The 24,516-nt window shown below is 39.5% G+C and overlaps 2 protein-coding genes across 4 annotated transcripts; one reads left to right on the forward strand and one right to left on the reverse strand.

The window, feature by feature from the left end:
- Window positions 1-685: 685 nt before the first annotated feature.
- nme9 (NME/NM23 family member 9) lies at window positions 686-9,850 on the forward strand. Of its 3 annotated transcripts, none has more exons than XM_056390123.1 (17): window positions 686-838; window positions 1,418-1,475; window positions 1,750-1,853; window positions 1,955-2,026; window positions 3,009-3,125; window positions 3,727-3,811; window positions 3,987-4,069; window positions 4,171-4,263; window positions 4,977-5,131; window positions 5,451-5,647; window positions 5,891-6,035; window positions 6,118-6,225; window positions 6,594-6,745; window positions 6,851-6,995; window positions 7,790-8,052; window positions 8,293-8,394; window positions 9,368-9,850. In XM_056390123.1, exons 2-17 carry the CDS (start codon window positions 1,451-1,453, stop codon window positions 9,376-9,378), a joined length of 1,857 nt encoding a protein of 618 aa, XP_056246098.1. In that variant the 5' UTR covers window positions 686-838; window positions 1,418-1,450; the 3' UTR covers window positions 9,379-9,850. The 3 variants fall into 3 exon arrangements, with proteins under 3 accessions (XP_056246098.1, XP_056246094.1, XP_056246097.1); XM_056390119.1 differs by lacking the exon at window positions 686-838 and adding an exon at window positions 1,130-1,299; XM_056390122.1 differs by lacking the exon at window positions 686-838 and adding an exon at window positions 1,130-1,299 and having other exon boundaries at window positions 8,293-8,385.
- A 1,387-nt stretch (window positions 9,851-11,237) lies between these two features.
- On the reverse strand, window positions 11,238-23,058 carry smarcal1 (SWI/SNF related, matrix associated, actin dependent regulator of chromatin, subfamily a-like 1). The gene is made up of 17 exons (XM_056390118.1): window positions 21,759-23,058; window positions 21,320-21,674; window positions 20,637-20,687; window positions 20,264-20,524; window positions 20,109-20,159; window positions 19,828-20,011; window positions 19,424-19,574; window positions 17,190-17,351; window positions 16,978-17,043; window positions 15,733-15,873; window positions 14,781-14,999; window positions 13,615-13,685; window positions 13,297-13,399; window positions 12,751-12,933; window positions 12,059-12,159; window positions 11,756-11,852; window positions 11,238-11,590 (listed from the first exon to the last, which is right to left on the reverse strand). Exons 1-17 carry the CDS (start codon window positions 22,119-22,121, stop codon window positions 11,408-11,410), a joined length of 2,742 nt encoding a protein of 913 aa, XP_056246093.1. The 5' UTR covers window positions 22,122-23,058; the 3' UTR covers window positions 11,238-11,407.
- Window positions 23,059-24,516: the final 1,458 nt, after the last annotated feature.

A 24,516-nucleotide genomic window follows, 5' to 3' on the forward strand; every position in this document is an offset into this window, starting at 1 on the left:
TTATTTTATGTTTGTTCTTTTTTTATTCTGAGTTGATCCATTGATGTACTATATGCCCTTTTCCATTCATACTATCCCCAGGCTTGGAAAACACCTTTTAAAATGTCAAGCTGTTTCTATGAGCATGGGAATCCTGGCTATAGTATATGAAATCTTAACTGCTCACATTTTAGCAAGATTTATCTGTTTATTGCCTCACTCACTTATACTGTACTGTCTCCCTGCCTCCTGTGGTATTATGGAGAAAGAAATGATGAATTTTCCAATAAATAACTAAAATTAGGTGACTATCTTCTCATCACTGCTTGTGATTACACTGAATTGAATAAATTAATTTCATAATTGTCGACCTAAATCACAAACTTTCCTTAATATCCTAAAAATGTTTTCTAATCTCAGATTGCACCAAAATTCCCTATGTTCATGTTGAAAACATCTATTATTTAACACTGACATGAGGTTATAATTTGTAAATGAATTCCAATTGATGAAATTAAAATTCAAATGTCCCCAGCTGTCAGCAAAACACATGCTGCCGTTCTTTTGACTGTCTTTTGACAGCTGCTATGCAGTTGATACTGGATTAGCTTGTCTGGTGCTATTTTGGCTAGCTAGTAAGATTTTATGTGTGGTTAGTTAGCAAACTAACGAACTAATAAATGCCTAACTTGGGTTAAGCGTTTATTTGTGATGGCATGCATTATGTGAGTCTCTTCACAGCTAAAGCAAGACAAGTAAATGTGTGTGTATGTGTGTATGTGTATAGCAGTGTAGCTCATGGGGGTAAAATAAATGCAAGAATATCAGTCTGAGTCGAACAGGTGCAGGCAACTCACAGGTAAAAGAAAATGTTCACACTGGTTGCAGTAAGGACCTGTATGCAATGTATAGTAAGGACCCGTGGTACTTGACAGGGTAGAAAAACAGTTGTTTCTCCAGCTATTAGCCAATTATGACATGTAAGACCTATTAAAAACCAATCGAACTGCTTAGCAAACAGAAAATAGGGCCTTTCTTGGCATGTAGACCTATTAACAGCGACACAACATACCGTCTTATAAACTCAGGTTGATAGTCACAGAAAGCGGAAGGCGCCATTGCTTAGCAACCAGGGGCCAAACAAGCGCAAGCTGCATCTGAGGAGTTCTTTAACGTGGCGTATTAGCAACTCCGCATATTAGCACTTCAACTTATTCAAATTATGTTTAGTAGATCGCTTGCTGCTTGATTTTGAATATATAAATGTATTTTTGACGAATTAATCAAATGGCAGGCAAGAAGAAAGAAGCGAGTCTGCAGGTTGGACAACAAACACAGCATTGTTCCTGTACTGTTAGCAATAGTCTTCTCCAGCTTAAATATTTTAAGCTCTCTTTATGAAGCCCTAAATTAATATTGATTCGGTTTTCTTGTCCAGGCGTCTATCACAAATCAAGAACAGTGGGAGGAGATGCTTGCAACCAAAGGTTTAACAGGTAAGATCTGAAGTTGATTGTTATGTCCTGTTGACAGTGAATACTTAGCATCACAACAATAAGTATGTGTCCAATACTGTTGTAACTTGTTAAAGAGAAAAAAAACTGTCTCTGTGTTTGAGCTCTGACATTATGATTGTAATTTATTGTATGCTGCTGCCCCTCTGTGTTCACTGGGATAACTGCATTTTCCTGCATAATCCTCCATTCTTCCTCTCACTTCCTTTCTCTTCTCTCTCATACATAAACACATACCCTGTCTCATTCCTTCTAGTTGTGGATGTAAACCAGCAGTGGTGTGGTCCCTGTCGAGCTGTGGTTAGTCTGCTACGAAAAATAAAGAACGAACTGGGTGATGAACTATTACATTTTGCCACAGTAAGCCCTCAGTGAATTTGAAATTGAATAATTTAAATTGAAACCCAAATTCATTTGGAAGTACCCCGAAACTAGTATGTGTGTGTTTGTGTGTGGTCCAGGCCGAGGCAGACGGCATAGATGCTTTGGAGAAGTATAGAGGGAAATGTGAGCCCACCTTCCTCTTCTATGGGGTGAGTGTGTGCGTATATGCTGTATGTATGTGTATGTAAGTTTGTACAGACAATCTGTGTTCAATGTTCTGTGTTCAAATCCTGACGTAAAATTTCCTTTTCTAGTTATTTCAATATAATTTTATAATACAACCGATAAATAACAGTATAGTTTTTCTGTATGAATCTGGTATGAATAAAATACTTACTGGCTCCTACTTCTACTTAGATATAGGTACCATGGAGTAAAATAAGACCACAAGGAACAAGGGAGTAGCATCTGGGCATTTCAGAGGAGATCAGGAGAAACAAATAATACTTTTAAGTCCTTTTTGGGAAAACTGGGTATATATGTATACACTGAGAGACAGGACTGACTTCAGGGAACATGGGTGTTAACAACCATTTTCTCACTGTGAATTAAAAAGGGGAGAATAGTCACACATCATATTACAGCCTAGACACCTTTATATTACTCATATTGTTTCACTTATTAACTGAGATGAAGAAAATACAGTATAGAAAAGGGGCACTCAATTTACAGGTTTGCCTTCAGCCACTGTACCTACACCAGTGGAGCCAGTAAGTATTTTATTGGTACCTGATTCATACAACAGCATGCATTATAAAGTGTTATTTCCATATGCATCTGTTTATTTTTTGTGTATATTTGTTTTTCCTTTTCATCCTGACTCTAATAATTCTCAGAGGCGCTAATAATGTAGGCCAAGAAACAGGGCCACCTACAGTTGTGACCTCTCTGGTGGTGATGCAATATTCAGCACATTATTTTATGTTTATTAATATCTCTCTATTATCAGAATTGTGTTTATTCTTGAGACTGTATTCATATCTTTTTGTTGTTGTGTTTTTTTGTTTTTTTTTGTCTGTAGATTGCTTACATGAGCCTCTGTAGTCAAAGCATCTCTGTATCTCACTACAATTACGTTTAATTCGAAAATGGTTACAAAAACATAAGAAGGTCTTTGTGTTGGATGAACAGAGTGGGGAGCTGGTGGCTGTGTTGCGGGGGGCCAACGCTCCTCTGCTTCAAAAGATGATTGTAGAGGAACTGGCCAAGGAGAAGTCGGTCCTGGAGCAAGGTGGTGAACGCAAAGTGGTGAGCAGTAGGACACACACACATTCACATAGAGTTATTCGATCAGACATACAGTATGTTCAATCAGTAACTATTGTTATGATATGCTGTATCTCAGGCACAGACGGAAATTGTGCAATGAGTATGATTTGAAAATGTTAAAGTAAACTGTACAGACAGCCGCACTCAGAGGGGAACATAAATCAATGTACACTACTAAGTTGCAGCCAAATCCTTTTGCTCTCTGATATAATTGGTAAAGGGACCCCCTATTTAAGTCATTTTTCGAGCAAAAATGGCAATCATTCTCTGGTTCCAGCTACCTAAATGCTGCTTTTCTTCATCTTACATGATAGTAACTGAATGTGATATCAATATGGATTTTGGAGTGTTGAGCTGGACAAAACATTCAATTTGTAGGTGTCACCTTGAGCTGCCGGAATGGCCATTCTTCACAGTTTTCTGACTGTTTTTACATCCAAGAATGAGAGATTAATTGATATTAAAATCAGCAGTAGCTGCAGCCGTAGTTCATTCATACAAGAGAGTATATATACAGGAGTTTATGGACAGCCATGTGTAGGGATCGGGAGTTTTTGATTAGTTTTGTTGTGTCTGTCAGGTTAAAGATGATGGTCTGGTGAACGATGAGAAGAAAGAAGAAGAGGAGGCGCCTCAGCGGTCAGAAAATGAAGAAAGCATAATCGGTACTATGGAAACAGAATAATAATAATAATAATCATATTTCCGGTCATTTTACTGTCATTGGTGTTATTATTGTCATTACTGTGATTACCATTGTCTGCCGGCAATTCTGTGTACCATCGTGAATTTTATCAGCATTCTTGATCATCACTCAAGCTGCTCTCTTCTCCTCTCTAGTTCATGCAAGTAAATCCTACACAGTTGCCATCATCAAACCAGATGCTGTTGCTCACGGCAAGGCAAATGAGATCATTATGAAGGTACACAGAGACTAACACTGCTCACACTCTGAGAAGACAAGATTGTCTCAAGCCTTCCTGCAAACATTATTTCATTATGCTGACATGACTCCCCTGGCTAGATTCAAGATGCTGGGTTTGAGATCCTGGCCCATGAGGAACGCACGCTGACCGATGTTGAGGCTCAAGATTTTTACCAGCACAAAGCAGCAGAGGTATGGTGTAGAGAACTGAATGAAACAGAAGTAGAATTATAGAATAATGGTAAAAAAGGCACATATAACACTATAATATATGTGATATATTGCATTATATATGGAATATATTCACTCATGGTTGCAGCTTACTGCAGAAATTGGCATACCAGTCAGACTGCTGATGCCTTCAGTGTATGTTTGTGAGGTTAGTGTGGGCAATTTGAATTCTGAGTCAACATCCTAATGGGAGAGCAGTCATGACCAGTGCAAAAATCATTTCATTGAGTTTGCAATACATCACACATCCATCTGCATCTCTGCACAGAGCTCAAAATAGAGCTGCTGTGTATGCAGCTTTTTTTATATTTTATTTTTTGCTTATTGGGCTGTTTGTGTTGAGACTACATGATTAGAAATTCAGAAATACAAAATATGTGTGGCTAAGTAAAGCAGTTATGATCATGTTGTTGATCAAATTGTACATGGTTTGTACTGTAGAATATTTTTTGTATCTGCCTTTTATAAAATAATTTATATTCATTTTCTTCTCTCCTTCTCTCTCTGTGAATGTACAGCCCCAAAAAAGGATGTTTAACTGGATTTTCTTCGTAACTTTGCAGTGTAAAACCTAGAACTCAAATCTGAAGCCCAGACTGACATAAAAGGACCTGTTCCAAGTTCCATGTGTGCATTACATTAACATACTGTGTCTGTCTGATGATGGTTCGTAGGCTTGCTTTGAGGACTTGGTGCAGTTTATGTCCAGTGGTCCCTCCCATATTCTGGTACTGTCTGAGGCAGAGGGCTCTGCCAATATTGTACCAGCATGGCGTCAGTTCATTGGCCCAGCAGACATAGAGGAAGCCAGGAGAGAAAAGCCAGAAAGGTTAGTTGCTGGAAAGTATACATATGCTCCATTTATGAAAACAGTTGAGAAGAAAAACCATAAAAAAACTGTAAGATGCAGTGTGATGAAATTATTATTCCTATGTCTTTGTAAAAACAAACATTTGTTTGTATAGACATGTATTTATGCTCTGTTGATCAGTGTGAAACAATTTCAGTCTAAAGTCTGGAAAAGAGAATAAACAGCACATTCTCGCCTGCTCCATCAGACACACCCAAACATTATGCTTCTCTCTGGTTGAGCACCAGCAGAGCAACCATCTGCTCTCCTCTCATTTCTCCCCCCTGGCTTCCTGCAGCTTGCGGGCACAATACGGCACACAGACACTGTTCAACGCAGTGCACGGTAGTGAGGACAGCGACCAGGCCAGCAGGGAGCTCGCCTTCTTCTTCCCCAACTTTAGGACGGCCTCAGTAACGGAGCAGGATGGGGAGGAAGACCATGTGGAGAGGACACTGGCTCTTATCCGGCCTGACATTGCCAGAGAGAACAGAGGTGGGGCCTGTGCCAAACACATAAACACAAGTGCACACGTGTGCGAGTACAGATACACACAAAGGTGGTTCATACTACTATAGTGGGACTGCTCCGTAATTCCTTCTGCAAAGGTGTTGAATGACAAGTGCAGTTGCATATTTGTTAATGTATCACTGCAGAAGAAATGATCACACTTTCATAATACAAGCAATATCTGTATTAATACTGCAGGTAACATAATTCATATCTGTGTTTCTGCAGAAGACATCCTGGCCCAAATCCACAAGTCAGGTTTCACAGTGGCCCTCCAAAGAGAGGTGATGTTGACAGAGGAGCAGGTCAGACAGTTTTACTTCCAACATGTTGACGCAGACTACTTCCCTGCTCTGCTAAGAAGCATGACCAGGTAATTGACACATGCTCCAAAATAATCTGAAGAGGAGTATCCTACTGCAAAAGATTGTTCAACATGTGTATGTAATTTACAGTGGGCCTGTGCTAGCTTTGGCTCTAGCCAGAAGAGAGGCTGTCCATCACTGGAAGAACATCCTTGGTCCCTCTGATGTAAATAAAGCCAAAGAGGAGAGTCCTGCTTGGTGAGTGATCTGTGGTTCTGAGTCTATTCATTCACACACTGAAATGATCCCAAAAAAGTCCTGTGGTATAATTACCAATAGAAAAGCATTACAGTTTTCACTGCTAATCCATCTGACAGTTTTTTAGAAACAGCTGTCATACCCTACTCCCTTTTTTAATGTGTCACATTTTAAAGTTATTATACACAAATGTGTGATTAAAGAGAGGAAAGTCTTACCTCTTTGCACTGACATTCAACGATCACGGTTTTATTCTCGTCTCTCTGCACCTCCAATGCACCATGTTCACTCTACTTTCTTAAAAAATATTAAAAATAAATAGCTTAATCGTACCTGTATTTTTGGCTTCTGTAACCCTCATCGCTCAGTCTAAGGGCCCAGTTTTCTGTGGAGAATGAGCCAATCAACCAGCTACATGGCAGTGCAAGCCATGAAGAGGCGGAACAAGAGATCAACTTCTTCTTCCCTAAACAGCGGACACTGGCAGTGATCAAACCTGATGCCATGGAGGAACACAGAGGTCCTTTCTGGTCATTTAGAACAATATGGAAATGTTCAAATTTACTTTTTGCTCATATAGACATGTAGACACATATTCTAATATATCTTCTATTCTCTCTATCAGAGAAAATTTTGGAGGAGATCCATGCCAACAGTTTCTCTGTAACACAGCTGAAGGAGACGGTGCTGTCGAGGGAAATGGCTGAAGAGTTTTACAAAGAACATAGGGAGAAGCCTTTCTTCAGCCAGCTGGTGGAATTCATGTGTCGGTTAGTTTGTTCCCCCGCACACAACCACAGGAGTGGGCCTCAGAGTGACCACAGCAGACCGGCCCCCATCCCTGTTGCTGCTGCAAGTTTTATCAGCACTTTTATCAGTAATCTTGGCAGCTTAGAATCAAGGCAGCCTTGGGCAAGTGGCTAGGAAGTCCATCTCAATTTCATACTTTGTTCCACCGCACATCTAGATTTTAGAGTTATCTTCCGCTCCGATTAGCCCCTTCACTTGGTTGTTACACAACTGCTCGGACACAATGGGCAGAGAGATGGGTGCAGCTGGGCACTACAGCCAGGGAAACTACCTTTACTGTCACTGTGCCTCAATATCAGCTCAGGTTTAGACTTAATTTTACTTTTATGTTTGTTTTTTTGGCATTTTCTGCCTTCATTAGAGTAAGAGATGACAGGAAATAAGAGGAGAGAGAAATGGGCAGTGACATGCAACAAAGGTCACCAGCAAGATGCACACCAGGGACGTTGCAGGTTGCAGTTTGCAGTTATTGGTTGGTTTTACTTGCTTGGCCAACAGGGAATCCCTGTTGTAGCTGTATATTCTGACCATCGTATAATATTTTTCAAGTTTCTTTTCTTAGCTAAGGACACACTTTATATCTTACAAAGTATTTAAAATATCTCCCAGAAAGCACTGATTTTGAGATTTGCAGATCACTTTAGAAAGAAAATGTGTGTAGTGTAGTCTGGTATAGTCTAGAAATATAGTGATGCTGTGTGATGCTATTGTTACATTTAACCTCGACATCTAAATAAAAAATTGTTTGCCTCAGGGGGCCCTGTATGATGCTTGTCCTGAGCAAGGAAAATGCAGTGGAGGAGTGGAGGGCCATGATGGGCCCCACAGACCCTGACCAAGCTAAGGCGACATGCCCAAAGTCTCTGAGGGCCCGGTTTGCCTCCGACCTCCTCCACAACTCAGTCCACGGTGCCTCAAATGAGCAGCACGCAGAGGAAAAGATACGTTTTATCTTCGGTGACATCTGCTCAAATGCAGAGCTCACTGGTGATGGAGAGTCTGACAGAACCATTTCAGGTATATGTGATGTGATGTGATCATATGATGTGGATGACAGTCATTTCCATCTGTCATACCATCTGGTTTCATATAAATAACAATTTTGTTCTGATGTTTTTTTGTTTTTTTTATGTTTTTGATGGCTTTCATAACCTGCTCCTGCTGGAAATTATATCTCTTTCAGGCATATTTTTATGGTTAAAATGGAAAATTCTGTACTTCAATCTTCAGCTTTAAATAATGATAAATTTCTTTCAGCAAAAGAGCAAGACAATTCTGCAAATGAAAACACAGAAATATCAAGATCTCCAACTGAGGAAATGTCTGACAACCATCACCAACAACATGAAGGTATGCAAGGTATGTAAAAAGAGGGCGTTTTAGCTGTTTCAATTAAAGGCCATGATCCTTCAAAGTCTGTGTTTCAAGACAGGTTCATATATAGTATAGTCAGGTTCATATTCAAATATGCATTAAGACATACACAGTTAGTGTACGCCTTTGCACCCTTTGAAAGACTGAACTAGAAAAAAAAAAAAAAGTTTTAAATAATGGAAACAAGGTACAAACTCCATCACTGGATATGTTGTTAATCACAGGACATTACAGAATAAAAGATAACTATAAATATTCACTGTTAACCTGGTCATCTGTTTGCCATTTAACCATGCATGTGTTAAAATTGAATGTCACAAAATGTACTGAATCTTGTCCCAGGTTAATACTGATGATTAACAAAACGGCGTCTAGACGAAATTTGTCAAGTGTCTTAGCCTTTGTTCTAAGGTGTACAGTTATTATAAATATTTATTTTTCTTTTATAAAGGAACATTTTATGGAGCTAATTTATTCCCTCATTCTGGGAAAGGTGTACTGGTGTGGGCGGATTTTACTTTTATTTACTTTTTCTGTTTAAACAAAACACAACTCCGCCCACACCAGTATATCTTTCCCAGAATGGGTGGAATAAATTAGCTCCGTAAAATGCTTCTTTATAAAAGAAAAATAGATATTTATAATAACCATGCACCTTATCTATACAGCAAACGAGTGATGGATCCACTGAAAAATTCTGCCTGCACACAGAAAGTCTCGCCAAACCAAAACAGCAATTAGTGCAATATGTCCTGGGAACTGAGAGTAACTAACAAGTAGATACGTCTCTTAATCTAGATAGCCTCCATGAGCAAGAAGAGGTGTCTCTCCTGATTCAGTTATCTTAATAATGTCACCAACAGCAGCTGGAATGAAGATGCAACCCGCTCTTACAGCCTCTTGGTATAGAGTGAAGTGATCTGAAGAGTTGATCTAATCGTCCTCCTTTGTTTTGCAGGTGACCCATAGTTCGAATCCTTGCAGTCCAGGAGAGAGTGACGATCCAGAACACTCAAACTGAATCAGCACACCTCATATTTTCTCTTTTATTATTGGCTCTTTCTGCAACATTATGGCTACAACACAATGTCGTTCTATGAATGTAAACAAGACAAATATATCTGACATTTCCACCTTTTATTGGTGGTATTTTGAGACCACATATTCCTGAGCCAGTGAAAAGGACTACTTGTAGACAGTGGAATGAGCTCTCTTAATACTGATCACGATCTTGGCTCGCAATTGCAGCTGTTGGGTACATGACTAAGAACAGGGTCATACACCACAAAACAGCTGATAATTTCAGTGTTCACAGAAGACTTTGCTGAAACCAGAAAAAAAATAATAATGTCACTGTCTGTTCAATCTATCTTGGATTGTCTGCAATAAATTGTCGATATCGAAATTTTAACTTCTAAAGTGCTGCGACAATGAGAAAGAATGATTGGCCTCAAGTATTCTTGGATATTTTTCCTGTTGAAAATGACGGTAGTTTTGTGATTGAAATTCCTGTGAGCTGGGGAAAACATGATGACCAGGAGTTCAGATGTCTCAGGCAGAAGTATTTAATGTAAGCTTGGCGCCGAGGAGAAAATGATGAGCAGTACACAGTCAGCATGTGAATCAGAGTATTGCCACATCAAGTTCAGAAAATATCTTGTCTGAGTATGGGTGTATATATTCCCAAGTCTCACATGGCTGCAACATCTCACCACACCTTAAGGTTTAACTTTTTCCTAAACATTCATGTGTGAGGATGCTATTGGTCACCAAAATCCAGTCATATGTTCTTACCTAACTACTATAACTAATTAATATTTATTTGTGTCTTGTCCTCTCCCCCCCATTTAGCTTAACAACTAGATTTGAACAATATTTTATAGTCTGTGCTTTCTATCTATAAGACTCAGTACCCTGGCTACAGATGATAGCAGTGGCTCCATCTAGACACAAACAGTCATAATAAAAGCTATACAAATATCTAACAATGTAAAGGTTGTTATGGCCTGAACAAGAGGAGCACTGGAGTGAGAAAAATCTCCCTCACAAGCTTAACAATTGAAGACAAATTGCTCTAGTGTTGAATTAGCCGTGTGAATGTTGAGGATAACCACCTTAAACAGTGGGAAGAAGAGGTAAGTGAACCCTTTGGAGTTACCTGCATTTATGTATACATCTGTCTCAGGATATGGTCAGAGCTTATTATGAACACGATATATTTGAACTAATAACATTCAAATAATTGTATTGTTCTTGCCCATATTGAAAAAAGTATTCAAACATTCACAGAATAGGTTGGAAAAAGTATGTGAACCCCTCAGCTAATGACGTTAAAAAAAAAAGCTAACTTTGAGTCCCAAGTTATAAAACCTGGAGTCCAATCTGTGAAACCAGGTTGGTTTGAGTTAGAGCTACTTGGTCTTATAAAAAAAAACCCCACACAAACACTTTGAGTTTGCTTTTCACAAGAAACTTCTGTGAACCATGCCTCAAAAAGATCTCAAAAGACTTATGATCAAGAATTGATTTGCATAAAGCTGAAAGTTTCACCTCAAAGGGTTTAGATATCCATCAGTCCACAGTCAAACGACTGCAGCCAATATATGAATGGAGATGATTCAGTGCTGTGGCTACTCTCCTTAGAAGTGGGCGCCCAGTTGAGATGACACCAAAGAAACAATGCAGAATGATCTGTAACGTAAAAAGAAAAGTAAGAAATTTGTGCTGTTGATACAGCCAGTTATTATAATAAGGTCAGGTACAGGTTCCAGAAGGATTCTAAATAAAGCCTTGAGTCACATTTATTTATTTTCTTTTATTAACAAAAAAAGAAAAAAAGGTTTACTGCTTTTATTCCTTCTATTTTACATTTGTCAAAACATTTAAACATTATTTAAAGCACAAAACAAAATAGGTTCGCATCAGTCATGATAGGCTGAAAAAAAAACTTAAAACCAAATTATATTAAAATAATTTGTCCAAATAAAATTCATTTAAGTCATCTGCTGAAATAGTCCTTGATGCTCCCTCTCTTGGGGCTTTGACCGATCTTGTCGTGGTGTTGTGCAGAACTGTTGTCCTCCCAGTCGTTTGCAGCCTCCAGTAAGATGGCTTCGTCTATGTCGTCTTCCGCTGTGAAAGATCTCTGGAACATCTCCATGATGCTCCTCTGGTTAGGGTCCTGAACAAATCCAAACAATCAGGTTCAAGACTGAATATATAGACATACAGTATGTTTGGTGTATGTATGTAAGCTCTGCTGTGAATGTGTGTCATCCACGTATGTGCGTAAGTGCTATTTAACTACATTACATATCAGTTATTTATGTACATATGCACAATGTACCTTAGAGTGGAAGCTGGCGTTCACTGCGTTGTCTGAGAGGTTTGATTCAGACAGACCCACTTGCTCCAAGACATTCATTTTTTCCTGGATCATTGGCCTGGATCAATACATAAATAAATTATAATAATAGCTAGACATCAGTTTCTTGCAATATGCATGTTAGACACCACATTAACTTGACCCCTATAGTTTCAGTTTTGGCTCATTGGCCAGCAGTACTGAGAGACTGATGAATACAGGGGGAAACAGTTTGAATGCCCCTGATAATCCATGTAGTTGGGTCATATGGGGATTGACACATACCACAGGTGATCATCAGCAGTTCTCTTAGCAACCAGGTAGTGAATGTTCACATTGTTGGTTTGTCCAATACGGTGCACCCTATCCTCTGCCTGAATGAGAACCTGCAGAAAGAAAAAACATTATTTCTTAAAAGTAATGCAAAAAATAAATGAAATTACATTTATTTTATCATACAATAATACATCATATTACAAGGTTATAAATATATAATGGCTGACATGTTGGCAAAACATAACTGTCTTATGTAACCAGAAAATATATCAACTGGCATTGATCTAGAATTATATTTATGTCCACCTGAAGAGTGTAAGTTCTCTTCACTTTCATTTGACTTCAGCTGAGGTTTCCTCCAACTCCAGAGAAAAATATCTGTTTTAAGCTGCTTAATGTTTTACTTTCCATACCAGCCACTGTAATATTCTCTGTCTGTGATTTGACATTGGCAGGTGGCTTAAAATATTTTTACCAGAGCTTCCTTGGCTGGAAACAGGTGCCTACAAGGTTCAAATAAAGAATGTCTGACTCAACCTTACAATAAATACCATATATAGGCCTGAAAACCAAATAGGCTAAAAGAGATAGAGGTTGAGCTCGAACCAAAATTGAGTCCTAAATAGAAATAAACCGTGTCCCTAATAAAATAGTTACATTGAATGTGCAGTATTTTGTTGTGATAGCATGTCATGGCTTACCCCTGGGTTCCAGAAAAGCTCAGCAAAGATCACCAGGTCTGCAGCGTGCAGAGTCAGCCCCATGTTAGCTGCAGTGATGGAAAGTACAGCCACACAGGTCTGGGCCGAGTGCTGAAACTTCTCACACAGCTGCTGTCGCTCAGCCGATGGGGTGGTCCCGTCAATACGGATAAAACCGACGTTCTGTAAATGACAGGGGAGGCCATTTTAATTTCTAATCAACAATTATCCCTTAAAACATCTGCCAAGCCGAATGGTTCTAAGTGGCAGACCAGTACAAATCAACAAACTTTAAGATTTAACAACCCTGCCATTCTAAAACTTACAATAATGATAAGTCATAGTGGTAATATTAAACTGAAATGTGCTCAGAGTTGCCCACACTTGTTCACTGCAGCCACTGATGGAGTTGACCCGAGAGCTGACTTCCCACAAAGGAATTCATCTGAGTCACATTCAAAAGTTAAATGCACACTTTTATGTCACAGTTGTATTCCCTGGCATCTGTAGCCTTCCGACAGTCTAACTTCTCTATGTCTTACTCACCTTTTTCCCTAGTTCGGAGGTGATATGATCCAGAACTAGCTTGTGATGGGCGAACACTAGAAACTTCTCCCTCCCACACTCCAGCATGTCAGTGATGTACTCCCTGCCAGTGACAGAAACAACACAGCTCTCTACTATTTCAAAGCAGCACATTAAAATCCTCGGTCTTCATGTGAACTCCTCACATTATCTCGAATCCAGTTCAATGACAATGGTCTGACAAAAGATATATTTCAATTTACATTTTAATATCACTACTCAGCAAATCTAAGATGATTCGACTTAACTGATCCCCACCATTAAAGGGTCTGTACTTACATAATAGCTTGTAGCTTGGCTTCAGCTGTATGGTTATAAAAGACGAGGAGGGCTTCCTTCTCTTCTGTTTTCTGAAATAGAAGAGATAAGGAACTACTCGAGATAAGAACTGACAGGAGGTTCTGTTTGATGATTTGATAAGACTGCCATTACTCTGAGGAGCAGTGTGATTATGAACAATCAAGCTCAGCAGCTCATACCCATCGGAGTGTATGAACACTCTTAAAGTAAGGCCCCTTGGAGTATTCTGGGTCGGTTTAAAAGCACTTTCGTGTGTTTGAGGCTATCGCTACATAGCCAACGTTAGCATTAACACCTGCTTACTTACCAGTCAAGAAGAAACATCGTGAGCTCAGAATCAAACTTCATTCCTTGCTTGACTTTACTTTACTTTTGTTCTTCTGCTGAAGTTAGCATGCGAACCAGCTAGACCTGTCCCGGGAGGCCAGCCTCATCACTTTCCAAAACAAAGTCATTGCAGCATCCAGTCTGCCCTGAAGAGCTAGCGCTGCTCAGAGAGCGTATTATAGCCTCTTATCTTGTAAATGCAACAATGGCCAAAGCTGTTGCCAAGAATGGTAAGTAAACAGCTGTTAATGCTAACATTGGTTATGTAGCAATAGCAGAACCTACAAATAGCTCCTTTAAAGAAATCTTCTGTGACTTCACATGGTGACCCCCCTCTTACCAGGTATCTATATGTACAGTGAACAGTTACTTCGCAGTGATGTTTTTATGGATTTTATCTGATTTATTAGTCATCTCAAGTTTGTGTTTTTGATACATTTTATCTGAAAGTTTGAGTGTTAAATAATTCAAATGTGAAGATTATTTTGAGCCAACTCTGAGGTTTAAAAAAAAAATCTGGTAGAGATTATAAAAAAACCTTTGACATCTCAGTCCAACAGGATCTTACAGTTTTCTGTAATAATTGCAACAGAATTGACAGTGGCTTTTCTGAAAAACGGAGATACAACTTGCTACATTTTTGAGGTCATGATGAAATTTCTTGGAAATAAAGCATTGATTGATTGATTTTAAATAAATTCATTAAACTGCAACATTGTAAACACCTGCAGATACTGTCTGTTTATGGTTTTTGTGAATACTTATTTTTCAAAAACTTGATTTGTTTCTCGTTTTTCCAGGCAACTTTCTGAACTTACGTTGCGGTGTCCCGTGGCCAACTGTTTGGCAGCAGCTGACAGAGCAGCTTTCGTGCGATTGTTGATCCCATCTATGGTCACTGTCACAACCTTGCGCTGTTTAGCAGGAAGCTGGGACAGCACGTCGCACTTGAGACGGCGCAACATCAGACACTCCGCCAGTAACAGCCTCAACTCACCAAGGTTAGAGGAGCCTGAGTAGTCCCAGCCCCAAGTCATCTGGGGAGGATTGGAAAGAGAAAGTTGCAAAAGAAAGGAATTAAGAAAATAATGGATGGGGGATAATAATGGGAAGGCAAGGAGACATGGACAGACAGGAGGTAAGGGTGACATTTGGCATAAAGGAATATAGATAAAGGTTCATTTTTATCTTATACTAGGATTTGTTTTAAACTAGCAATAGGAACTGAAAAGCACAAATTCTAGACACAGAAAAGAAACATTCTCTGATAAGATTTTTCCACAATCTTCAAAATTAGTCATCATAGCCAAATTAGGAGGTAATTGACCTTTAAATCATGCAGCGTGCTCCCTGTTGAGCTAACTGAAATTAATTAAGGAGATGTAAGTGGAGTGGAGCAAAAAAAAAAAAAAAATAGGATAAAATAAATTGATTCAGTACTCTTAACACCTAAAAACCCAGTTTAAAATCAGTGTTATTGTATACATTGTTCACCGACACACACTGGCTTTAAAGTGCACTTATTTACCTTTATAATCCTATTGTTCAGTACTTGTCAGCAGACCTGTCGAATTTCCACACCTGAATGCACATACCTGATTTCTCCTTCAGGGAACTGTAGACTATACAATGTAAGCATTGCACATAAATACATTGTTTTGCTAATCCCTCAATTGAAGTCTTCTCTGTTCTCTGAGGTGTCGTGGAATTACAGGAATTATAGCTCAACAGCATTAAGCATCACATTTGAACAAATGAGACTGAGGATACCTGTTTGGCATCGCAATAGCGAATCCCAAACTCATGTAAGCGAGGGAAGAGTGTAGGTCTGACAGCCAGAATCTGGGTGTAGAGCTCAGAGGGTCTGGACATGGCAGGGGTCCCAGATAGAAGAATTACTCTTTTTGCTGCCTGAGGATGGAAAAAAACAACTCTGATCAGACCAATGCCTAGAGAGTCTAGGTGACAGAGCAAGAAATTAAACCCAACCAAGAGAAATTAAACCAAACCATGAGCCAAATGCTGCAATGTTTTGGCTTCTGGTTTGTTTTTGGATGTGTTTGCACTCAAAATTCCACTATATACTACATATATAAAACAATGATGTTTCTCTTAATAAAGTGACACAATGATAATCGTGCATTAGCACAGTGCCCCCATCAGCATTTGTGGTCGATCTGCTGGATACTTGCATGGTGCAACAACTGTTTTACATGATGTCTGAATTAAAATGTGAAAGACTTCATAGAGTGCACCCCTCTGCCAACACTGATCTATTCTAACTGTTCTACCACAATACAGGATATCAAGCCAGTCACTCAGAGGCTCAATCAGTAATATTGATCTTAGGAAGTTGACATTACAGCATTCTGCCTCTCAACCAATACCGACTGAAAATATATATAAAACTTCTCTAGTCTGATGTTAGTCAATTTGTAAAAAGGATGTATTTTAATGGGTTTAATGTTAATTTTAAATCAGTGGTGACACAACCCTGCTGTTTATATTTAAATGGACTGTCAATTTTCTTTCTTTAAATTTTGACAAGACAAAGTTTAGGTTAGTTAGTTAAAGTTAAAAAGAAAAAGATAATTGTCTGATGGCAGAAATCCTAGATCTGGTTTGCCATGAAAATCTAATCAGTTGATGAGCTGGACCAATGTCTGTCTGCCTGACAACTTTATGTAAATCTGGGTCTTGCTCCAAAAGTTTTAATAAATTATCTGGATAATTTTGCTTGCAAAAACTGGAATACTCTGAAATCTGATTTGTGACCCAATGTAAAAAGAAACTTTCCTTGGCAACTTTTACCCAGCAAAGTCCTACCTAAGTGAAGCATCTGCTTCTGTGAACAGATTCATTCAGGTATACTGGGATCTGCTTCTTTGGACATTTTTGACATATCATGCTGAGAGCCAGGTTACACCCCTAACAAGTAAAAACATTACTTCTTTGGCTTAGGTTGTAAAACTTTGAATCCAAACACAAATTTAGACGAAAAAGAAAAAAGAGCACCTTCAGGAGAGGCAATGCTGCTTTACAACGAGCGGTCTTTATGTTCTTCAGAAAATGGGATTCATCCTGCACAGAATGACAAAAACACACTTTTTTTACAACATCACAAAATTCAATCTAAAATCAATCAATTAATTGGTCACCTGACTGAGGTGAATAAAGATTAAGTAGCCACGTCTGAATAATACACAGTCCAATCACACACTGCTGACCATGATGAGAACATTGAAGGGGTTTCTTGGCTGCTGCTTTTCCATTCTGCTCAGCAGGTCATAGCTGATGATGTTGACCAAACCAGACCGCAGGTTGTCTTTGGCCTTCACCACCACATTGATGCTGTCAGGACTCAAGGAGGGGAGCCAGCGTGTGAAGGCCTACATACATGGAAAATACTCATGTCAGAGGTGCAGAGTGAAACAGAACTCCCCAGGTTAACACTATCAACTTTCAGGCCATGCTTATGTCAATCTCTGAAATTTGTAATGAACGTCAAGGACAATCATTTTATGACTAACAGCTGGTTTGAATGTCACTTATCACTAATAATCCATCATAACTGCTATAACAGTGTCTCCATTTATGAACAACCAATCGTGTGGTTTGGAAAAAATATTCACTGTGGCCCAAATGACTCTGACAATTCACTTACATGCTCTCCATTGCCTGTCAACCTGGCTTAAGCTCACAAAGTTATAGCTCCCATGCTTTGCAGTAGATTTGGCCAAATGCTCAAGACTAACAGTGCAGATAAGAGCCAAGCCAGACAGACTAAGTGTCCTTTAATGGGACAACATCCTGTGACTAAACTCTGCTCTGTGATCCCAACTCCTGATTGGGGGACTGTATTTGATCCAAGATATCTATTTAGAGAACAGGCTGTCTTGTCTTGTCAATAGACAGAAGGCAAAGCAAAGCTCTTCTGAAAATATACTGTTAGTGCAGCCTGTTTATGCTGCTGCGAGTTAATCAGAGAATAGATGCTACAGTACATGAGACACACTTTCTGAAAAAACAGAAACCTGAGATGAACTCTGAAATTAGAAAGTATTGAAACTGCAGAAGGCAAACGGGGGCAAACAAGCACTAACTTTTCAATGATCCCAAGTGTGGGCGGCGCCACAGTGGCTTTGTAGCATAAGACTTGTACCTGTCTGCTTATTTACTGTCTCCTTGTAAATAAAAGCCCAGAAAAGGGCTGAAAAAAGTGATGAAAAGTGTAAACAATAGAGCTCAAAAGATTGGGCTGACAAAAAAAATGAATCAATTAGCCATTTCAGTTTTCGAGTAAATATGTTGCTGATTCCCCTTTTTCAAATGTGAAGGATTCACTGCTTTTCTTTCTTTTCTACGTGACAGTAAACTGAATATCTCTGTGTTTTGGATTGCTGGTACCATAAAACAACCATTTGAATACATCACCTTGGGCTTTCACCTTGCTCTCATAATGGGTATTTTTTTATGTTGTGAGATATTACAGACAAAACAATGAATAAATTAATTGAGAAAATAATCAGCAAATTATTCATAATGAAAACAGTTGTTAGTTGTAATACTAGTAAACAATATATTTCAAGCTTTAATGTCAGCAAAAGCAGATATCAGTGAGAGTGAATTCAACAAAGTCGTCAAATAAATAAGCTGTATTAGCATCTCCATCATAAACCAATGCTTTACAATTCAAGCTATACATCTGCACCCATGAGACAGGGAAATGGAAGCATGAAATTCAATACTACCATCTTCCCTACACTGAAGATAAAGTACCTAACAGTGCAAGTAGTCCGTGGGGAACAGTATTAACATTCCTCAAATGTAGAGAGCTTTAAGCAGAAACCAGCATTATAATGTGTAGGGCAGAGCTTTTGTCAGAGGAGACTAGAAGGATATCCTTTAGTTGGTGCCTGCTGACTTAATCCAGACTGATAATGACACCATTAAATGGAAACAAGTGACAAACTCCAACACCTACTGAGTAATGAGCTATTTTTCTTCTTGGCACAGAATTAAGGCTTCGTCTACGTCTCTGCAGTTGGTTGCTGAAGTAGCAGAAAATACTACAAACGCGAAAAAGCAATGGCAAAAAGTAATACCAGAGATTTCTTTGCTTGAACCAACAACAAGGTTGAACCGTTATCGCAAATAACACATGAGTATAAGGTGGTCATGGCGGCAGAAAACACAGACTGGGAGGAGGATATGTCATGACTGATGAGACCTAATCAGAGAGCGAAGGTGGGTGCATCATCATTTCCAACAATTTCCATTTCTGCTCGTCCAGACTAAAATGCAACCCTGGAGTTTTCAAACTAAACTGGGGCCAGCAGCAGATCTAAAAGTCTCTGTTTTATGAGCCGGTGTACACGTAGAAAGCCAAGCATTTCAAAACCAAAACGTGTTGGTGTAGATGTAGCTTTGGAGCAACAGAAACAGTGTTGACTGTAATTACCTCCGCCCAGGTGAATCGTACAGAGGAGGGAGCCACTACCAGTACGGGCCACTCACTCCTGTAGTAGGCTGCTATGCAGATGGCCTGCACCGTCTTTCCCAGGCCCATATCATCAGCCAGGAGGAGGCGGCCTTGTTTAGACACTGCAAAACTACAGGGAGACAGGCAAATGCCAAAATGAAAAGCTACAGAGGGACAGTAAGTGGAAGTCACATTGATCAAACCCTTTTAATTGACAAATATGATATCACTGAAGAAGGGCACACAATTGTTGACTTATTATGATAAGCACCTCTTCATTTGCACAATACTGAGCAAATTACAGATGAATAGCTTTCTCTTGGTATTGAGTTATTGGCTACATCATGCAGAAAGAGCACTAATGGCTGTTCAAAAACGCCTACTTGACTCCCTCCCTCTGGAAGGGCATAAGGCTGCGGGTGAGCGAGGGGTCGATGCCGGAGAGGTCTACCTCAGGGATGTCTAAAGACCTGGCCTCACTCCCGTCAAACCTGGCAGAGAAAGCCTGGATTACTGCCCTGGGCAGAGGCTCCACCTCCACTGCTGCTATCCCACTGAGGACATCCACTGGGTATGGAACACAGCACGGTCAGACAAGATGGCAAATGTAACAGAGACAAGCACCGAGATAAACCTGCTAAATAAAGCAAACGTTGTTACTCACTGAGTCTCTTGTAATCCTCAAGTGAAAAGCTCCACTTTCTTGTTTTCATGTCTGCCACAAACAAAAAAATAACAAAAAGGTTCAGCACCAGAAGCCGTAAAATGTAAATACAACACAACGGAAAAAGGATATTAATCACATGAAGTCACTGTTACCATAGTTCTTTGTTGGCATTTGCTTAAATGCTGCAATGACATCGACATGGTAACCAACGTCAACCTCAAACTTTGTCTGAGACACCAGGATGCACTGGCCCTGCAAAATGGCTCCAGGTTTCTGCCAGCCGTTACACAGCTTCAACAGCGCCCCCAGTGCTGCACTGTTACGAGCTCGGCTGGTGGCTGCTGCAACGTCCACCGTTTCCATCCCCTCCAAAGGCCTCAAGGACACAGATGCAATAGAAGCTGCCTCCTCCACTGATACCCAGACAAGATAAATACTCCTTTAAGGACTGCCTTTAAATTAAGGTTACTTCTGAGAAAAAAATATGAGTGCAGGTTTCCATAAATATTTCCCAAATGTACACACTTAGCTGTTGATAGTCCTCCAGGCTGAAGTTCCACATCTTTGTGGCTGGGTCTGAAACAGAGTAGAATACTTTGTCAACTTTATTATCCCACAAGACAGTACAGAGATTCAGATGATCATACAAAAGCAGACATATGGTGCAGAATAGTTACATTTTGGAGTCTGGTATTCAGGCTTAGAAAACTAACACTGCCAAGGCCAAAGATTTGTGTACCTATCATATTCAACAAAGGATCATTCTGAAGCTTTAGTCAGTAGATAGGAGTTTATATTGCTTTTACAGTATCTATTTAGCCTTGCAGGTTATCCTGATTATCTGCATAGATGCACTGTGGCAGTAAGGCTTGGTATTATTTGAAAATTACAATACCAGGTGCTTCAGAACACAATACAGTAAGTTAATATTCAATGATTGAGGTTTGATACTATTTTACACGTTCGCAGAAGAACCTACTTGAGCCACTGAGCTTTTTGTTCATGTGGTTTGAGTTGGAATTGTGAATGCAAAAGAGCTATTTTTTGTATTTATGATTATGCTTTCATATAATATGTTGTCACATTAATATGTCATATATATATCAGTTTCCCACAGGTTGAAAATGTAGAGCAATCTGATACTGCAAAAAGCACTGAGCATCAAGAGTTTGATGCAAAACAACATAGTTACAATGGCAGATACTTACCATAGTTCTTGGAGGGGATGGATTTGAAAACAGCAATAAGCTCTGCATGGTAGCCCACCTCTACTCTGAAGCGGTCCTCTGCATGAGGCACACATTTTCCTCTCACAGAGATGGCAGGCTTTTTTGCAGGTACAGCATTCAAAGTCGAGGAGTTTGAGGGAAGCTGTGCGACAGAACTTTGAGCAGGTTTACTAGTTGCTTGCTTGTAGAATGAGCCAACTGCACCACCAGAGCTGCTGGAGGTCAGGTTAGGTTTGGGCTGAGCTGGTTTCACACCTGTGCTTCCTCCACTATACAAGATAGGGCTGCTCACATGTTGACTTCTTGACTGGGGAAGTGGGTCAATAACTTGTATCTAATAAGAAGGACAGTAAATGGCATTAGTAAAAACAATGAGCTGTATTTCATCCAAATAATGAATAAGAAAACTAAAGCCCACCTGTCTAGAAGAAGCAGAGTTACACAGGGTACTCTTGTTGATTTGGGTGCCACTACCAGATAAGTGCTGGTGCTTTGATCCTTGCCTTTGATTGTCGAAGCTCTGTGAATGTTTTTGGGGCGGTGAAACAAACCGTTTAGGTGCAGAAACTGAGCTAGATGCGTCTCTGTGATGGGCGCAGGCAGCAGGATGCGGAGCAACACTCTGTTTAGGGGGAGGTATTTGTAATGAAGTAGTGTTGAATCCTGCCGAGGTCTGATTGGTGCTGACAGCCTGTCCAAGTCTTTGAGCTCGTCTCTCTAAAGCCCTCTGCCTGTTCTCCTCAATCTTTCGCTGCTGCTCTGCAGTCAGCTGATTAGACATGCTGCTGTGTAACAGCTAAAGATAACTAGTTGAAATTCAGATGACTGCCAGTCACAGCTAGCCAATACGTCTAGTTACCTGCAAACAAGTGATCCATGGTGACCCACGTCAAAACAACTACGACGCTGAAACTTTGGAAACGCAGCAACTTACTGCACTGCTGCCTCCACTGCTAATGGCATCAGCTAACTAGGCTAGCCTGGGCGTCAACAGTCAAACTTATCAACTAAATATATCGGTAGCGTCGCAGTGGTGGTAAACACGTGAGTATTCATTCGTGGACGGACTGAAAACCGACGCTGTGTTCTACAGACGGCAAAATGTAAAGCCCGTACGAAGTGTAGATTTAGTTATACGTTGGTTGTAAGCTTACTGGCGGATTCGGTTTCTACCGCGCAGGAAGTGACGTAGGAAAACAAGCAGGCACATGGAGGTGGCGGTCGTTTGGTGATGTCGACAGACAGTTGAAAAAGATAACCGTCAATATTAACAATAAACAACATTTAATGACATTTAATTTAAAACTTTAAATTCTACTTTGTTGTATAAGGGAAACCTTTGGCAGGTATATTTGATTTGTCGGCTTGAAAAAAAAGAAGGCAAGTTAAATGAAGGTAAGGTAAACATGTAGTTAGCTGGATTTAACCTAATTTCAAACCTTTCTGTTTAAAGTTTAGCCCACTGTAAAGTCTGTTTATTTTTATTCAATGAGATACACCAGTGGTGGGATGTAATGAATCTACATATAACCCTTCCCAGGTAGGTAAAGTACATTGTTAAGTTAATGTTTTAGGAAACCTAATTGTACTCTTCGTGTCTCTCTCTTCCTCAATTCATAAGCAAATTACTCCACTACATTATTGAACAAACTATAGCCTGCAGCTGTATGCATGATTTACATGAGTTGTATGATATTTGAATTGAAAAGAGGTAAATAAAACCCCTGCAGCAAACAGACATAAATATATATATATATATATATATATATATATGTACAGTAAAAAAAAAAAAGAAAAGAAGCAGTCATTGTGTCAGTCGGTACATTTTTTATTTCTTTACCCCTGCAGGGATTGTATTTACTAGAAAAAACAACAACAAACACAAAGAATTTAACAAAATATGTAATTTACCCATATCTTTGCATACAAAAGTTACTAGTTACCTTGAAGATTTGCAAAATTTGACATACTAACTAAAGTTAATGATTAACAAATAGAAAATGTTGTGTGGTTATTATAAACTATCTAGCTTAAAGTAGAAAGTGAGCTCCATGTCAACCAATAAAATGCAAGGAAAATGTGAGGGAGACATTTTTCTGCTGAACAAGTGCTTCACTTTGATACCTTTAGTACATTGTGCTTATAATACTTACTTTCACTTAGAGAGTAAGGTTTTGAATCAAGGATTGGAATACTTCTGCCACCACTGCTATCAGCCTACAATTCTAGTTTGTGTGAATGTTTTTATGTGAACTAATGATCAGCTGTCTTGGTTGGCTTATTAGGGTCCAAACCCCAAAAGGGTAGAACAAAAAACCTTGCCATGGGCAGGGCTTAACGGGAAATTGGCCATAACTTATTAAGGATTTGTTCAATCATCATCATAAATCAGGGTTTATGTTTTCAGGCTGTGCTTGGGAATAGGCCTCCCAAAACATGTTGAGCCCAACCCATAGGGGGTGCCAAAAATACCAAAAAAGTGTGCCATCTAGTCTTACTCACTGCATGTAGACTGTAGGTATAGGCCTGCCATTGGACACCCATTCTAGGCAGCATTCTCCTCTCTTTCTGTTTACCGTGACTGTTGCCATTTTAAAATCCCCTTCACTACAGAAAACAACAACAACCTCCATGCTAGCAACCTACATGCTGAAAATGGCAAATTGTGATGAAGATTTGGATTTATGCAATCACACAGTCGTCATATGTCTTTGTTGTTTTGTGAGGCATGTTCTTTGTGTGGAATTAGCCAATGTTCCCCAGAAACAAGTTCCCCTCCAACACTATTTTGCAGGTGCACTGTCGCTGCATCCTGGGTTCAGTGCCATCCAAGATGATTGTGATAATGGTCACAGCCAGACTATCTGCTATGCAAGACTATCTGCCATCATATGCCATTGCTCAATTTGCCATGAGCTTGAATGAGATACACAATTCTATTATAAATGGGTAAGGTCAGTCATGACATATTGGTTCATAACTCAAGTTGTGCTTATTGTACTTACTTATTGATGAAAATAGGCCCAAAAAGTTTTGTAATGTTGCACCATTTTATCACGAGTTTAATCAGTGCCATTGAGGTATATTTCAGGTCAAATCTGTCAAGGTTTTAATGACTTCGTACCTCAGAGTTCCAGTTGACCTTCTGTTTCATTACAACTTATTGGTTAACATTT

The sequence above is a fragment of the Seriola aureovittata genome, chromosome 11 (assembly GCF_021018895.1).
Source record: "Seriola aureovittata isolate HTS-2021-v1 ecotype China chromosome 11, ASM2101889v1, whole genome shotgun sequence".
NCBI classification, from domain to species: Eukaryota; Metazoa; Chordata; class Actinopteri; order Carangiformes; family Carangidae; genus Seriola; species Seriola aureovittata.

Excerpts from the sequence above, each read along its gene's own strand:
- nme9 (XM_056390119.1), top strand. The coding sequence starts at position 1,267 with ATGGCAGGCAAGAAGAAAGAAGCGAGTCTGCAG. Across the intron at positions 4,264-4,976 it reads ACCAGCACAAAGCAGCAGAG|GCTTGCTTTGAGGACTTGGT; the intron begins GTATGGTGTAGA and ends GATGGTTCGTAG. Across the intron at positions 6,746-6,850 it reads TGCCATGGAGGAACACAGAG|AGAAAATTTTGGAGGAGATC; the intron begins GTCCTTTCTGGT and ends TCTCTCTATCAG.
- smarcal1 (XM_056390118.1), bottom strand. The coding sequence starts at position 22,121 with ATGTCTAATCAGCTGACTGCAGAGCAGCAGCGAAAGATTGAGGAGAAC. Across the intron at positions 17,352-19,423 it reads TACGATTCACCTGGGCGGAG|GCCTTCACACGCTGGCTCCC; the intron begins GTAATTACAGTC and ends CCATGTATGTAG. Across the intron at positions 11,853-12,058 it reads ACTGCTGATGATCACCTGTG|GCCAATGATCCAGGAAAAAA; the intron begins GTATGTGTCAAT and ends GTATTGATCCAG.